The sequence below is a fragment of the Vicugna pacos genome, chromosome 32 (assembly GCF_048564905.1).
Source record: "Vicugna pacos chromosome 32, VicPac4, whole genome shotgun sequence".
In the NCBI taxonomy this organism is placed as follows: domain Eukaryota; kingdom Metazoa; phylum Chordata; class Mammalia; order Artiodactyla; family Camelidae; genus Vicugna; species Vicugna pacos.
The window spans coordinates 10,346,565-10,363,626 of NC_133018.1; the positions used below are offsets into that span (position 1 = coordinate 10,346,565).

The following is a 17,062-nucleotide window of genomic DNA, read 5'->3' on the forward strand; positions in this document are numbered from 1 at the left end:
TTATTTGGATATTCAGCAAGTATTCTTCATAATGTTAGAGATAAAAATCAGATTTGGAACACAAAAGTTGGAAAATCAATGTAAATCACTCAATCATCCATTTAAAAACTGGAAAATAATCTAAAGGAAATGTATCACCAAAAGGGAAAGAGCCGGGGAGGGATAAATTAGGAGTTTGGGATTAACAGATACACATTACTGTATATAAAATAGATAAACAACAAGGACCTACTGTATATAGCACAGGGAACTGAGGGAAAAAAAAAGAAGTTTGCTCTTCTGACTCCTTCTTGGAGAATTTCTTCCCTCTTTGTCATTTTAGTGGGAGCCAATTCAGTATTTCAACAACAAGATCATCTGTGACTTGGTAGAAGAGAGACACAGAGGAATCATTTCCATTCTGGTGAGAAAATTGATACTGACTTGGAGCCTATTCAGTGGTGTCTACAACACATGGGAGAACTTTTTCCCAGGCTTTCAAAGGGTTAAGAATTTGCAGATACTAACTACTATATAGAAAATAAATTAAACAACAAGGTTATATTGTGTAGCACAGGGAAGTAGATTCAATCTCTTGTAGCCACCCACGGTGGAAAAGAATATGAAAAGGAAGATATGCATGTATATGTATGACTGAAACATTGTGCTGTGCACCAGAAATTGACACAATGTTGTAAACTGACTACTTCAATTAAAAAAAAAAGAATGCAAAAATTAATAAACAAATAAACAGAGAGAGTGGAAGCCCCTGGATTATTAAAGAGTGAATCAGAAAGCATAGAAATACCCTCTGTAGGGTTAAGTTGGTTAAGATTGGTTATGAGACAATGAAGCTGAGCGTTTAAGCTGGTCCAGGAAGCTGCGAAGTGTCCCCAGGAAGGCTTTGGAAGTAGGCATTAGGTGGGTGGGAGAGTTGACTTCATGGGATTTCTAGTCCATCTGGTTCCAAGGTTCCCTGATGAGATCCGAGAAGCGTAAGTGATGGATTACCCCCTCTCCCCTTGAAAAGCTCACCCAAACTTGTGTGAGATGGTGCATTTCAGTCCAGTGCCTTCTGCCACAGCTGGTGAGAGCGTTTGAACTTGGAATTGATGGAGTGTGGGGCTGTGAACAGAGACTTCTCTTTCTGTGTTGAAGGATGAAGAATGTATTCGTCCTGGTCCTGCTACAGACTTGAGTTTCCTGGAGAGATTGGAAGAGAAGGTGGGCAAACACGCACACTTCCAAACGTAGGTATCTTACTTGCCAGGCTGTTGTCTGGGGCAAGGTCACTGTACAGTTGACCTTTGAACAGCATGGGTTTGAGAACTGCACAGGTCCACTTATAAGCAGATTTTTTTTTTGTTTCAATAGTAAATACCGCAGTACACGTGATCCCATCCCCTGTGGGTTGAATCCACAACTATGAGTCATACACAAATTTTTGACGACGTGGAGGTTGGCGCCTCTAACCCCCATGTTGTGCAAGGGTCAACTGTATATCCATTTTCTCGGGTATGTGGGCAGTGCTCTCTGAGAGCACAGCTGCTGCTTCGTACATAGACATATCATTATGACACGCCACCTGCACACATTTTGTTGGTAGAAGTCAAGCTCAAGTGACTTCCAAGTAGAATTTTTTTTAATTTTGTATCTTTACTCATCATCATTTCATTTTTGGACGTGTCCACATGCATGAAATAGTCTTTTTTTTTTAAAAAAAAATTCAGGTACAGAATACATGCAGTGAGGTGTGTAGATCTGAATTATACAACCAGACGAATGATCATATTTGTGCCTACCCACATCACCACACAGAGGAAGCCACAGGGCACTGACAGCATCCCAGGAAATCAACTAGAAATTGACCTTAGTCTTTGAGACGAGGAAGAGAGAATTTAAGAGCGTGTGCTCTGGAGTCCCAGAGACCTGGTTTTGAGTCCCAGCTCAGCCACGTATTACACACGTGACTTTGGGCATCAGGGTCCCTGAGTGTGCGTTTCGTCTTCCTCGCGATGGGGATATTCACATACCTGCCCTACAGCACTGTAAACAACTACGTAAATCACCTGTTGCAGCTTCTGGCCATCGCAAAGATTCAGTCAATGGTAATGGCTTTATCAAACCTGTTGTAGAATATTGAAGGGATAAGTAAACTGAATCGGGTAAGTATACGGATCCAGAGGGGAAAAGCAGATTGTAGTAGCTTCCCAAATGGGATAATACGTGGCCGTGAGGATGAACAATCTGCAGTACATGCAATGATGTAGGTAATGTCATCAAGAGGAATTAGACACAAGAGAGTACTTACCGTGTGATTCCGTATCTGTAAAGCATAAAACCGGGTGAAGACAGCCTATTCGGCAAGATGCCAGGTTGTCCCTGGAGACGGCTCCAGGTGGCGGGTTCTCAGACACTAGTCACGCTCTGTTTCTTGATCTGGCGCTAGCTACACAGGTGTGTTCAGTTTGCAGAAACTCACTGAGATGTGCACGTAGGATGTGGGTGCTATCAATATATGTGTGTATATATAGATACAAAAAAAAGTTACAAGAAAGTATGAATTGCCAGAATCTGAAAAACGATGTTTCATGAGTATTTTAGTCTCTCCACATCATAAAAATATGAAGTAGTAAAACTGGGTTTGAAGTGGAAGTCACTTCATTGTAGAAATGAACGTGTTTCTTTGGCTCATGTATTTTTTTTTTTAAATCCTCCCTGCTTATGAGAAGGAAGGATCTAATTTTAGACAGACCTCGGTCTGTAGTCAGCTGAAATAGGTGGCAAGGTTTTGCTAAGCAATTGTTTGCTTTTAAATTTTTTTAAATGAGGCTTTTAAAAATGTTTATTTATTTTTATTTTTTGGAGGGGGAGAAAATTAGGTTATTTATTTACGTATTATTTTAGTGGAGGTACCCAGAATCAAACCCAGGACCTCAGGCGTGCCAAGCACACACTGTACCACTGAGCTATACTCTCCCTGACTCCTTGCTTTGTATATTGTTGGTGCTTTGCATTGCAGTGAAGTAGAAAGGTTCAGTGTGTGTCTGTTTCTGTCCTGCTGTAGCCGGAAGCTGGCGGGTCCCAAGGGCCGAAAGAGGATTGGCTGGATGGAGTTCCAGCTCTTCCACTATGCAGGGGAGGTCACATACTGCACCAAGGGTGAGTGTCCATGGGGGGGCCGGAGGAGGCAGGTCACAGGTCACAGCCACGCAGGTGCCCCCGCCTCCCCTGAAGAAATGCTGCACTTCTATCTCAAACGCCCCCCAGCCCTGCATTCAAACATGCCATTTAAAAGTCTTCTGAAATTTTTATTTATTACTTTCACATATAACCACTTTATTGAGATAATGTATATACCATATATTTCACCTTTTTAATTCCCAATTCAACTATCCAGTGTTTAGCATATTCACTGTGCAGCCATCACCACAGTCCATTTGAGAACCCCCAAAAGAAACCTTTTGCTCATTAGCAGTCACGCCCCCATTTCCCCGCCTCTCCGTCTCCCCTCAGCCCTAGGCAACCAATCTATGTTCTGTCTCTGTTTCTAAGGAAATAGATTTCCCTATTCTGGACATTTCATAGAAATGGAATCACACAATGTGTGTGGGCTTTTGTGTCTGGCGTAATGTTTTCAAAGTTCATCCACACATACACACACACCTGAACAACACAAACACATACACATCTGCATAACACAGATTGCTATTTTGTGTTTTCTCTTTTGCACTTTTCATTTAACGGGTATTGGCGGTCGTTTGGATTCCAGTGAACGTTCATTGAGCAGTTACTCTGGGCCAGGCAGTCCCGAATGCTTCACCTCTGTTGCTCCTTTAAACCTCACACAACCCTGTGAGGTGAGTAGCATTGTTACCTGCCCGCCCTACTTTTAATCTATGAGGCGCTGAGCTCAGAGAAGTTAAGGAACTTGCCCAAGGTCACACCGCTAGTAAGTGGCGGAGCTGGAGGTCAGACCCAGGCCTCTTGCCTCCAGACCTGCATTCGCTCCCCGTAGCAGCAAACAGACTCCACCTCATTTCATACGGAAATCTCCAGGCACTCCCCATGGGGCTGTCCTGTCATCTGTTTGATGGACTCCAGGTGTTTCCAACTTTGTCTCTTGTAAACACAGCTGTGTTTGACGTCTTTGTCTATTTCGCTTGGCCGGTTTATGCCCATTATACACACAGGGTAAGTTCCCATGGCATTGCTACGATAAAGGGTCTATCAGAAGTTAGTTTTTACCACTTCTGGGTATGTACCCAAAAGAACTGGAGGTAGGAACACAAACAGGCATTTGTACACCTATGTACGTAGGAGCATTATTCACAAAAGCCAAAAGGTGGAAGCCACCAAGTGTCTATCAGTGGATGAATGGATAAACAAAATGTGCTTATACATACAACGGAACGTTATGCAGGCTTAAAAAAGGGCAGGGGATTCTGACACCTGCTACGACATGGGTGGACCTTGAAGACATTATGCTACGTGAAATAAGCCAGACACAAAAGGACAAATACGGTAGGAGGACATCACCTACTTGAGGTGTGTAGTCAAAGTCAGAGACAAAGCAGAAGAGTGGTTATCAGGGGCTTCGGGGAACAGGAGATGGGGAATCCATGGTTCACGGGCACAGAGTTTCCGCTGGGGAAAATGAAGAGAGTTCTGGGCATGGGTAGTGCTGATGGCTGCGCAACAGTGTGAGACTTAATGCCACTGAGCTGTACACTTAAAAACAGTTAAACTAGGGGGGAGAGTATAGCTCAGTGGTAGAGCACATGCTTAGTATGCACAAGGTCCTGGGTTCGATCCCCAGTACCTCCATTTTGAAAAATAAGTTAAAAGAAGACTGAATAATTAAAATGGTAAATTTTATATTATGTATGTTCTGCTGCAATAAAAATGGTAGCCTTCATAACTCCAAATTGTCCTCTAAAAAGGACAGTTGCATCTTCAGCTTTTTTGACGCATATCTTTTTTTTTTCCTTGATGCATATCTTCTTTAGCTGGTTTCAACTTTGTAATGCCATTTAGCTACTGATTTATTTATCAGCTGACTCGGTTTTAAGCGAGCATTTATAAGCCAAGTTTTAAAATGAAAGAAATGGAAATGATGTATCTTCCTTTGTGCAAAGATGCCATCGGGTACCACCAGCCCCGCTGCTTGTTTGATTTGTCTCAGTGGTGGCGGTGCTTTTCGCATCCATCTACGTCATCTCACCTGGCCACCCTTGGAACTCAGCTCCCTCCCCGTTGTTTCAACATCTTTCCTTATCTGTGTCGTTCTTTCCTAGGACACACGCACAATACGTAAAGGCTCTCCATGCCTGTGACAGCTCTTCGGGGTTTAGAAAGTAGGGTGTAAGCCATAAAATCGGTTCTGAGGACTTCATTCTCAACTAGGGGTGGGGTTACCCCCCAGGGACATCTGGCAATGTCTAGAGACATATTTGGTTGTCACAGCTGAGAAGGGTACAACTCACATATGGTGGGTGGAGACCAGGGATGCTGCTAAGCACCCTACAATGAGCAGGACAGCCCCCACCACAGGGAATGGCCCAGCCCCAGATGTCAGCACTGCCGAGGCTGAGGAACTCTGATCTCATCCTCAGAGGCTATTTTTTTAGGATTTCCTTCCGCTGTCCGTTGCGACGGAGTCGTGCATTTAGGCAAAGCCATTGATTCAAAAATGTTTTATTCCATGTTTTACAGGATTCTTGGAAAAAAACAATGATCTCCTCTACAGACATCTGAAAGAAGTAAGTCTGAAACTTAACTATATGTATGTCTGATGGTTATAAGGCAATCACCCCATGTCACCCCATGATTTGGGGGTAGGTTTGTCCTAGATTCTTCTCTTCATTGCATTATGTGAGAACTCAAGTTTGTCATGCCTGGAACAGACATTTAAGATCATCTGTATGAGCCCTTGACTCAGCAGACACATTTGGGGCTGGAGGGAGGGTACAGCTCAAGTGGTAGAGCACATGCTTAGCATGCACGAGGTCCTGGGTTCAATCCCCAGTGACTCCTCAATAAATAAACAAATAAATTAGAAAACCCTAATTACCCCCCCCATTTAAGATTTTTTTTTCATTGTGGCAAAATAGACATATGTAACAAAGTTTTCCATGTCGGTCATTTGTAAGCGTACAGTTCAGTTGTGTCAAGTACCTCCCCTTGAGTTTTTGCACAGTCCATCTCCAGAACTCTTTTCATCTTGCAAAACTGAGACTCTGTCCCCATTAAACCCTAACTCCCCTATTTCCCCTTCCCCCCAGCCCCCGGCAGCCACCATTCTACTTTCTATATGAATTTCACTACTCTGGGTACTTATATAGGTGGAATTACACATTGTTTGTCTTTTTTGTGTCTTTTGGTTTATTTCACTTAGCGTGTTGTCCTCAGGGCTCATCCATGTTGCTGCATGTGTCTGAATTTCCTTCCTTTTTAAGGCTGAATAATACTCTAGTGTATGGATATAAGGGAAAAAATTTTAGTGTCAAATTAAGTTTTTTTTAAAAATGTAGATAATTTTGAAAATGTAAGCACAGGAGGAAAACGCAGAGGTTGTATCTACAAAAGTTGGTGTTCTTATGTCACCAAGTCCCTCTCCTGAGAGCCAGCTGCTCTAACCTGTTTGTTGTGTATCCTCCCAGAGCTGGTACAGACCAAGATGTGTGTGTGTGTGTTTGTGTCCCATTTTCTTTTCTCTTCACACAATAATAACACCCTATGCATGTGGTCCTGCATCTTGCTTTTTTTGACCTAACACCAGATCTTGGAGATCATTCTTAAAAAGCTGGTTTATCCTGTAGAAGCTGGGCTGGACTGAAACACTTATTGCTTCACCTTGTCAAGGGAAAAATCATCAGATGGCTTCCCCACGTAGACAATGGGTACAATACAGATATTCCTCAACTTACAATGGGTTACGTCCCAATAAACACATCGTAAATTGAAAATGTCATACGTTGAAAATGCATTGACTACACTTAACCTACTGAACATCATAGCGTAGCCTCGCCCACCTTAAAGATGCTCAGAGAACTTACATTAACCTAGAGCTGGGTACCTAACACAAAGCCTATTTTATAGGAAAGTGTGGAGTATCTTGTGTAATTGAATACCCTACCAAAAGTGAAAAACAGAATGGTTGTGAGTGTTGCGGTGGATCGCCCTCATAACCGAGTGGCTAAGAGGCCTGCTTTGCTGGCCCAGGAAGAGGTCAAAACCCAAAATTCGAAGCATGGTTCCTACTGAATGTGTATCACTTTCACACCACGGTAAAGTCACATTGTTGTAAGTCGGGGGCTGTCTGTATCTGAACATTTCCCTCCGCATTTGGTTGTGTTTTTTCCCCTCTACTTCTTCAAGTGCTCCCAAGGCAGGTGGCTCCAGTCCGCCGCGCACCCTTAGGTGAACGTTCCCAGAGACCCTGATTAGTGATTTCTGAAGCAGCAAATGTGCTCATTGCTCTTTTCCTACAGGTGTTGTGCAGGTCCAAAAACAGAATCCTGAAGGAATGCTTCCTGGTGGCTGAGCTAGAAAACCGGAGAAGGCCGCCAACAGTGAGTTGGGAAGTGCCTGTGCGAAATTGGAAAGGTGGCCAAAATCACCCAGAGGGGGCAGTGGCTTTAGTTACATGTACTTTTTCAGCCGTCCTCTCCTTTTTCTGGAAGTATCATCCTCTAACAGGTTCTACTAAATATATACTTTTCAAAGTTAGCCACCAGTGTGTTCATCTGCAGACATTCACTGAGCACCTACTGTGTGTCAGGCACTGTGCTGGGCACAGGGGAGTCTAGCGATAACAAAACAGGGTACCTGCCCTCACGGGCCTTACAGGCTAGTGGGGATGGTACAGGAAGATACCATCAAATAAAGAAGTTACAGTAGCACAAGTGTCATAAAGGAAACCTGATGACAAGGAAACAGGACGGTGGTGGAGGGTGACTGGCTCAGCGGCGATGTCGGCTCCTATGAGGTGCGCACTGCATATTCACTGAGTGAGAGAAGCATCCTGGAAAGATGTTTGTGCAACCTTGGCTTAACCAGACTGAGCCTGGGCTTCTCAGGCCGGGGCATCCACAGCCTTCTCTGTTTGGGCAAAACAGTTCATGAGAGGTGAACAAGTAGAAGAGTCAGTATGTCAAGAGTTTGGGTCTGAAGGGCCAGAGTCCAGTCTTCTCTGTATTAATGGGGAGCAGCACCACCTGCGTAGCTCATTCTCTCTCCCTGCAGGTGGGGACGCAGTTTAAAAACAGTCTGAGCAGCCTTCTGGAAATTCTCATCTCTAAGGAACCTTCTTACATCCGTTGCATCAAGCCCAACGAGAGGAAGGAACCCGGTGAGTTGTGAATCGTTCTGAGCCCTGAGCTCAGGGAATTGGGGGTGGGAGGGAAACCAAGATGGAAGTGGGTTAAAATCCTAAAACCCATCACAGGCCTGCTCCTTGTCCTCTGTGTTAAATAACAGGTTAGTGAACAGTCTTCCAAGATGGTCTGTGACTTGGGTGTTTTCTAAGCACGTGCCATGGTCTCATAACAAAGTCGTACAGTCGAAGGCTGACAGAAGCCAGGCAGGAAGAGCAAAGAGTATAACAGCCTGGGTGTAAGGCAATAGGGAATGGAGGGGACTGCGGCGAACGGGAGAGGGCACGCCCTGTCTAAAAGGGCAATACTCCTCCCTTCCGGCCAGTTGTTGCCATGTGGACTCTACACCCAGAATGGCCAGATCGCATAGTTTTCCAAGAGAAACCAGAAATTCAGGTTTTCCAGTAAAATCCTCGCATTAAAAGAAACACCATTAGGACCTAAGAAACATGTCTGTGGCCATCTGGTCCAGAGATCGTTAGCTTGCAGCCTCTGGTCCGCCTCGGTTGAAACAGGGTCCTTTACCGTCACTCTTCCTTCTGTGTTTCCCAAGGCAAGTTCGACGACTTCCTCATACGGCATCAGGTCAAGTACCTGGGGCTGATGGAGCACCTGAGGGTGAGGCGGGCCGGCTTTGCGTACCGACGGAAGTACGAGCATTTCTTGCAGAGGTAGAGTTTGTTCTGCAGATCTGAAGCCAGCGCAGCAAGTGCGAGGCTCTGGGTGTGGCGATGAATAAAAGGCCGTCCCCCGGGGAACTCAGTTTGGTTTTTAAGTGCTGTGGCTCTGACGGTGATGAACACTGACATTTCAGAGAACAGGAAACTGACTCAGTTTACCCTTCCTTTCACTGCGCCTCCTACTTCTTGGAACCCAGGAGGCTTGCAAGGCCCAGTGCACAGACCTGCCACCAGGGGGCAGGCGTGGGCAGTGCTCCGGGTAAGCAGCTTTTGAAATACAACCATCTCCCCGCCACCACGCACGTGCTTTCTATAACTGTAAGGTTGTATTTCAAAAGAAGCCTAATGTTAAGTTAAACTATCAAATCGCTGATAATCAGCCATGGGGTTGAGTAACAGTCCGTCCGTTGCGTGGTTATACGGCGTGTTGTGTATCCGCTCCTCTGTTGATGGCCGTTTGGGTTGTTTCCATTACTTGGCTGTTATGACCTACGCTGCAGGGAACAGTCAGGTTCAAGTTTTAGTGGGTCCGTATGTGTTCACGTCTTTGGGCACACACCTCGGAGTAGATTACTGGGTCGGAGGATAACTCAGTGTCTAACTGAGGAATGGCCAGACTATCTGCCAAGTTTTGAGGGGGAGGGAGGAGGGGGACCCTCCTTTACATACCATTTTTGCTTATCAGCTAGCTGTCACTCATTCACGCTTCTCATCCGTTTTTCTGAATCTGACCTCTGGTGAGGATGGCAGGAAGTAGTAGCCACCGCCCACCGCACCCCCCAAAGACACACGCACTTGAGGTTCCCATCTCACTGCAGGTTTTTGAACTTCATACATCTTTTTTCTGCTCTGCCGCTCTCAGGGGCTTGTGTGTTCTTTCTGTAAATCCTAGTGAGCACTTGCTCTGTACCAGTGCCGTCTGAGGTGCTGGGTGACAGCAGAGACCAGGACAGACCCCGTCCCTGCCTGCATGGGGTTTACTTTCTAGTGAGGGAGGCTGGCAGTAACAAGGAGATACAGGAGGTCAGGTGGGGATACATTCCTTGAAGGAGAATGAATCTGGGTTGGGGAATCAGTGATGTGGGAGCGCCTCTCCAAGTGAGGAAGGGAGCCGAGAGGGTATCTGGGAGCAGCCACCCAGGCAGGAGAGCCTGGAGGTGGGAACTGGGCAGCCTGAGGACCAGCTAGAAGGCTGGAATGGATGCAGGTCCGTGGCCCAGAGGGGAGACATGAGAGGTCCCTGGGAGTGGGCTAGAGATGCCTGAATGTGTGCAGCCTATAGGGCACTGCTTCCAGAGTTGAAAAGGACAGAAGTTACTAGTCCCGTCACCTGCAGGTGTTTAAGGCATCTTCCCACTCCTATGTAGACAGCCTTGACGCTATGTGCTAGTGACAGGTGTGGACCACACAGCTGGGAGCAGGGCCTCAGGCCATACTGCGTTCCCTGGGGTTGGCATGCGTCTGTGCCCTTGTGTGTGTGGAAAGACAGAGGCGGGAACTCAGGGAGGAACAAGTGACACCGAACGCCTGTCTTAGTTCAGGCTGCTGTAATGCAGCACCATTATTAACAACAGAAGTTTATTCCTCACAGTCTTGGAGGCTGGAAATCTGTGATCAGGGGGCCAGCACAGTCAGGTTCTGGTGAGAGCCCTCTTCTGGGTGGCACGCTGCTGTCTTCTGATCACACCCTCTCCTGGTGGAAAGAAGGCACAGGAGCTCCCTGGGGGCTCTTGTAAGGGCACTGATCCCAACCACAAGGGCTCCACCCTCCTGACCTAATCACCTCCCAAAGGCCCCTCCTCCTAAAACCATCAGGGGTTAGGATTTTTCTACATGTGAATTTTGGAAGAGAAGGACACGAACATTCAGTTCATTGCAATGCCCTTAATGGATCTGCTCATAAAGTATACAGTTCCAGGAAGAGAAACATGTTCTCCTAACAGTTTAAAAATTGATTTTGAAATAATACAAACCATGTAACAATCTTAAAGGGAAGCAGCACACTAAGAAATCTGTAGCTAACATTTTTTTGAAGTCTCAGACTGTGCCAGACACTCTCCACCAAATGATCTCATTTCAACCTCGTGACCACCCCACGAGGGGGGTCCTGTCATCATTCACACTGCAAAGTGAGGAGGTGAAGCGGCTTGTCCAGCCCCTGAGCTGGGCTCCAACCCAAGCGGTGCGGTTCCGGGCCAGCGTCTCCAGTTGCCTTGGTCCACAGGCACTTCTGAATTCTGCATTCACTTTTTCCATTATAGTACAGACATCATGGTTATATTTATTGTAACCACATATGAGAAAAACCACATATTCAGCATTGTATACTGAATCGGGTTTTTAAGTCAATGCTGGGTCCAGAATTACCCTTAAAGAATCTCTCCTCACTCACCAAGCGTGGTACCTTTTCTTCCCATGCTGGACCACATTTGTTTATACATTCACTTGCCCGCTGATGGACGTTTGGGTGGCTTCCACCTTTTGTCTGTTATAAATAATGATGTTCTGAATGTTCACGTAGAAGCTTTTGCGTGGATGTGTTTTCATGTCTGTTGCATATATACCTAGGCGTGGAACTGAGTTTCTTGGGTAGAGTGTCTGGTGACATTACTGTTCTATGAAGATAAGGTCAAACGTCACCCCCTATTGGAACAGTTTCTCTTTTTTCTTTCTTGTCGAGTGCATATTGTTAAATTCCAGGAAGTTGGTGTGATGAGTGGCTGGCACGCCCAGCGGAGCGCGGCCGACCTCCAGGGGAGCTAGTGTAAGGTCTGCGGCTTTCTAGGCGTGCGTCTGCTCTCCTTAGGTACAAGTCCTTGTGCCCAGACACCTGGCCGCACTGGCACGGGCCTCCAGCAGAGGGCGTAGAGCGGCTGATCAAGTACATTGGCTACAAACCCGAGGAGTATAAGCTAGGGAGGTAAGTGGCGGGGAAACCGCTGTCAGAATGTTTTGAGCATCAATCCGTGTCCATCTTGAGCCTGGAGAGTCATTCTTAAGTTTACATAAATGTCTTAGCAGATACTGCTATCCGCTCAATTTCAATGCAGCTCTGTAAAGAAAATTTTCTGTGTGTCTCCTCCACTCTCACTCAGAACACTCCATCACACTCTGACACCAGCTGGGTGTCCCACAATTAAACTCACTTCTGACACCATCTACCTGGAAATAGTGTCAGGGGTGTATCTGTCCCCCGTCCGTAATCTTAGATGAGAAAGTGGGTTCACGCGGAGTGGTGCACTGCTGCACCCTAGTGGCTGCCCTTGGAAGTTTCCCTCAAAGGCCGTGACAAGCAATATGAGATCAATATTTATAGTTTATCATTGCTGGTTGATGGAATCTTCTCTTAAACGTAGACCCATATTCTTTATCCTCACTTTTTAAAGCCCAGGGAAATAACTTTGGGTTACGGTGGAGTATTAATTTCCCAGGACTGCATAACGAATTAACCACAGACCGGTTGGTTTGAAACAATGGGAATTTATTTTCTCACGGTTCTGGAGGCTGGGAGGCCAAAATCCAGGAGTCTAGTAGGGCCATGCTCCCCGTGAAGTCTCTCTGGGAAGATCCTTCCTTGCCTCTTCCAGCTTCTAGTGGCTCCTGACATCCCTTAGCTTGTGGTAGCATCGCTCCAGTCACTGCCTCCGTCTCCCCGTGGCCTTCTCCCCTGTGTGTCTTTTTCTGTTTCTTACAGGAACACTCTCATGGGATGTAGGGTCCACCCTAATTCAGTTTGATTCCATCTCAATCCTTACCTTCGTTACGTCTGCAAAGACCCTAATTCTGAGGATCTAAGTGGACATGAATTGGGCGGGGGGGGGACCACTATTCCATCCACTACAGATGGTAACTGATCAGTTAATAATTAAGACTTCTTTTTCCATTTCTAGAACCAAAATATTCATTCGCTTTCCCAGAACTCTGTTTGCTACTGAAGATGCCTTTGAATTTAGTAAACACCAATTAGGTACGTTTTTGTTTGTTTTTCTGCCCTGATTTCATTAGAATGTGAAATGAACAAGCTTAGCTTAGGAAGCATTTTAAACATGGGTGTTTGACGTAACGTTGGAAGCATCAGTGGTAGAGCGTGTGCTTAGCATGTACAAGGTCCTGGGTTCAATCCCCAGTACCTCTATTTTTAAAAAAAAAAAGGGAAGTACTTGCTTTGGAAATCCAGAACAAGATACGGGATTATAAAATACAGGGGAATTTATACCTTAGTGGATATTTGGAGGGCTGTCATGGATGCTCGTGGAAACTTAAACACTGCAGCTCTGCCCCATTTCTAATTTGGATCCAACTCTCTTGGTGCTGCATCAGGACCTAAACCCACAGAGTTCATCTCTCTCTTGAATGAAGGTTTTAAAAGCTTCATTTGTATAAGTCTCTGATGTTGGAAGGTGGAGCTGCAAAGCCCACAGCCAGAGTGTGTGTTGTGAATGGTAAATGAGAAAAGTTAGATGGAAGGAAAGTGCAAAAAATCAAGAATCAAAACTACAGGGGGATACAGGCTTCTTCCCCCACTGAGCTCTCAGCTGGCCTGTTGAGACAAGCTCTGCTTGAGTAATCTGAGCGCTTGCTGTGTGCCAGGTGGCTTCTGAGTCCTTTGCACTCATGATCTCATGGTATACATGTGGGGATGCTAAGGCCCAGAGATGTTGGTAACTGGCTGAAGGCCACACAGCTCAGAAGCAGCAGAGCTGGGGTTTGCACGTGTGTCGGCCTGGCTTCAGGGCTGGAGCTCATAACCACTGTGCTCGGCGGTCTCAGCTTTTGACCCCTCTGGCAGCAGGTAGCGGTCACCAGGATCTGGCTCATGGGTGGGCGCTGAACTCAGGGGGCCTGAGTCAGCATTTCTACCCAGCTTCCAGGGGATGTGCAGGACCCTGGAGGAGCTTAGCCTGTGGTGGGCCCCCGTCACTGTGTGGAGGAGGTGGATGGAGAACAGAGCAGCTACAGGGCAGGTGTGCATGTGGTCTCGCAGCCCTGCGTTCACGCTCCTGCTTAGCAGTTGCGTGGTTGCTTCACACCCAGCCAGTCTTCACCGCCTGGGTCTGCGATCCGCTTTGTAAAATGTGCTGGCTGGGCGCTGGGGTGAAGATGCAATACAATGCCAAGCACAGAACCAGGGACCAGCGAGCCCTCTAAATGGTGGCTCTGTTTCTTCCCTGGGGGAAGGCAAGAGGGAGCAAAGAAAGGCAGCTCCAGTTACTGGTCAGCCCTGGCAGCCAGGCTGAATGGAACCTGCCCGCTCTGATTTCTGCCTGTCACATCCCATGGCTTCCTGTGTCACCCCTCCCCTGCACGCCCCCAGGGCCACAGCTGACATCCCTTGGGAAGGTCACAACTACAGAATTGCACAATGGGAAGGTATTTCACCAAAACTTTTGTTTCATTTTAAGTCGCGAGAATCCAAGCCACGTACAAAGGCTGCCGAGAAAGGAAAGCATATGTGAGAAAAAGACGAGCAGGTAAGAAGTGAGCGGGAATCCCCCGCTGGCCTTGGACCTGGGGGCACAGGACCCTTTGAGCATCCTCTCCCCCTGCCCAGCCTTGGAACCAGGGTTCGAGGCAGCCATGGGGTCCAGTTCCAGGACCTCATCTCATTTTTAATCTGCTGATCAGAGATAACACTACAGCCTCATTTGTCCCACAGACATGTTCTATTTGATCCACAATATACGCATGTGAAAGGATAAATTTTTTTAAAGGTGACTAACAGCAGAGCCCCTACCCGCTGTCCCTCCCCAGTGACTTCTCAGCCCTTGCCACCCCTCACATACACCACTCCTCTGAACTGTGCGTTTATCATTTCCTTGTTTTTTTTTTTTAAATTTTACCATCTGTGGATGCCTCACTGAACAATATATTTGTAGGCTGGCATGTTCTGAACTCCATAGAATTATACTGTGCATGTTTTTCTTTTGTGACATTTTTGTTTTGGAAATTCAGCCAGGAGATGTGCGTGGATTGTTACTCATTGTCACAGCTGCATGGTTTTCCACCATTCGCAGGGGGTGGCAAACTTTTTCTTAAAGGGTCAGTCTGGCACAGCTACTCAGCTCCACTGTTGGAGCATGAAGGTAGCTCTAGGCAAGACGTAGATGAACGGGCACAGCTCTGTTGCAATAAAACTTTATTTACAAAAACGGGCGACTGGCCTGAGGGCTGCAGTTTGCTGACCCCTGTGCGCTGAGTATACACAACTGAGCTGTTCCACTGATGGACACTGGGGTTGTTTGCAGTTATTTGTTTCTGTAATAAACAGTGTTGCCATGAGGAATAAAAGAAAAGCATTCTGAATATCATAAATAACTGAAAAAAATCTGAAAAGCATTAAAAAATTAGAAAACATCAAAAAAATTTTTTTAAATTGGGAAACAAGCAAGAAACCTAAGTTTTGTGTCTCCACTGACGTATCCCCATTTTAAAAATTTGAATTATAGTCCATTTACACTATTGTATTAATTTCTGGTGTCCAGCATAGTGATTCATTTATATACGTATATATATATATATATATATATATATATATATATATATATATATATATGTATTCCTTTTTATATTCTTTTTCATTATAGGCTATTACAAGGTATTGAATACAGTTCCCTGTGCTGCACAGTGGGACCTTGTTATTTTATATATAGTAGTGTGTATCTGCAAATCCTGAACCCCCAATTTATCCCTGCCCACCCCCTTCCCCCACTCTTGTAAGCGTAAGTTTTGTTTTCTTTCTTCCGTTTTTTTTTTTTAATTCCACATATAAGTGGTATCATATGGTATTTCTCTTTCTCTTTCTTTACCACATATAAGTGGTATCATATGGTATTTTTCTTTCGCTCAGTTAGTAAGATGATCTCGAGGTCCGCCCTTGTTGCTGCATGTGTCATTTTTTAGCGCAGAGAACTAGATAAACACGGGGTGAGACAGAGGGAACACAGGGGTGAGACTAATCTGCCGTTAAGGGCCACTCCTGTCCCTCAAAAAGACCTTGGGGAACTGACCCCATGGCATAACTTTGGGGCTTCCCTGGTGCTGCCCGGCCCCCTCTGCACCTCTGTCACCGGGCTCAGCTGCCCACCTGGGTACCTCCAGGTGGAAACTGACAACTCTCATCCACTTCCCATCTCTGGGGCGAGCGGAGTGCTCGGTGGCATCTGCGCGCACGCGCGCGCACACGTGTGTGTGTGTGTGTGTGTGTGTGTGTGTGTGTGTGTGTGGAGTGGATGAAGAATGCCAGAAAAGGCTCTGGTGTTCAAACACGATTGTGCTCACCTTCTAATGCCAGCAGTGAACTCTTTCAGCCATTAAACTTGAAGCCCACTGGCGTGGCGTCCTGGCTCGGAAGGAGGCCCAAAGGAGACGGTGGGCTGTGCGGATTATAAGAAAGTAAGTTCTCAGTTGGGTACGGTAGCGGGGAGAGGTCTCTAAATGCTGCTGTGCTGCAGGGGGTGGTCGGGGGCTTGGGTGAGGTTCAGCTTTGTGCAAAAGGTAACCTTCCCTTCAGGACGTCAACCCTTAGGAATTCCGTTATGTGTCCTTCCTCTTTTTTTAAATTGAAGTACAGTCTATTTACAATGTTGTGTTAGTTCTTGGTGTACAGCACAGTGATCCAGTTACATATATGCATATATATTCTTTTTCATTATACGTATTACCTGTTGTTTATCTATTCTGTATATAGTCGTTTGTGTCTGCTAATTCCAGACTCCCAGTTTATCCTCACCCCTTTCCCCTTTGGTAACCATAAGTTTACTTTCTACGTCTGAGTCTCCTTCTGTTTTGTAAGTAAGTTCATTTATGTCATTTTCTTTTTAGATTCCACATATAAGTGATACCACATGATACTTGTCTTTCTCTGTCTTAGTATAATAATCTCGAGGTCCATCCATGCTGCTGCAAATGGTATTATTTTATTCTTTTTATGGCTGAGTAGTATTCCATCATATATATATATAGACCACAACAACTTTATCCAGTCATCTGTTGATGGACATTTAGGTTGCTTCCATGTCTTCGCTA

At 45.8% G+C, this 17,062-nt stretch overlaps 1 protein-coding gene across 1 annotated transcript in view; it reads left to right on the forward strand.

Moving 5' to 3' along the window:
* Positions 1-17,062, forward strand: part of MYO1H (myosin IH) — a 74,832-nt gene that overhangs the window by 51,356 nt on the left and 6,414 nt on the right. Inside the window, exons 13-23 of the mRNA XM_006204899.4 lie at positions 323-403; positions 1,138-1,229; positions 3,047-3,141; positions 5,695-5,741; positions 7,473-7,553; positions 8,227-8,332; positions 8,911-9,028; positions 11,844-11,957; positions 12,928-13,004; positions 14,440-14,508; positions 16,345-16,429. Of these exons, the coding sequence (XP_006204961.2) occupies positions 323-403; positions 1,138-1,229; positions 3,047-3,141; positions 5,695-5,741; positions 7,473-7,553; positions 8,227-8,332; positions 8,911-9,028; positions 11,844-11,957; positions 12,928-13,004; positions 14,440-14,508; positions 16,345-16,429 (965 nt within the window). The remainder of the gene's footprint in view (positions 1-322; positions 404-1,137; positions 1,230-3,046; positions 3,142-5,694; positions 5,742-7,472; positions 7,554-8,226; positions 8,333-8,910; positions 9,029-11,843; positions 11,958-12,927; positions 13,005-14,439; positions 14,509-16,344; positions 16,430-17,062) is intronic.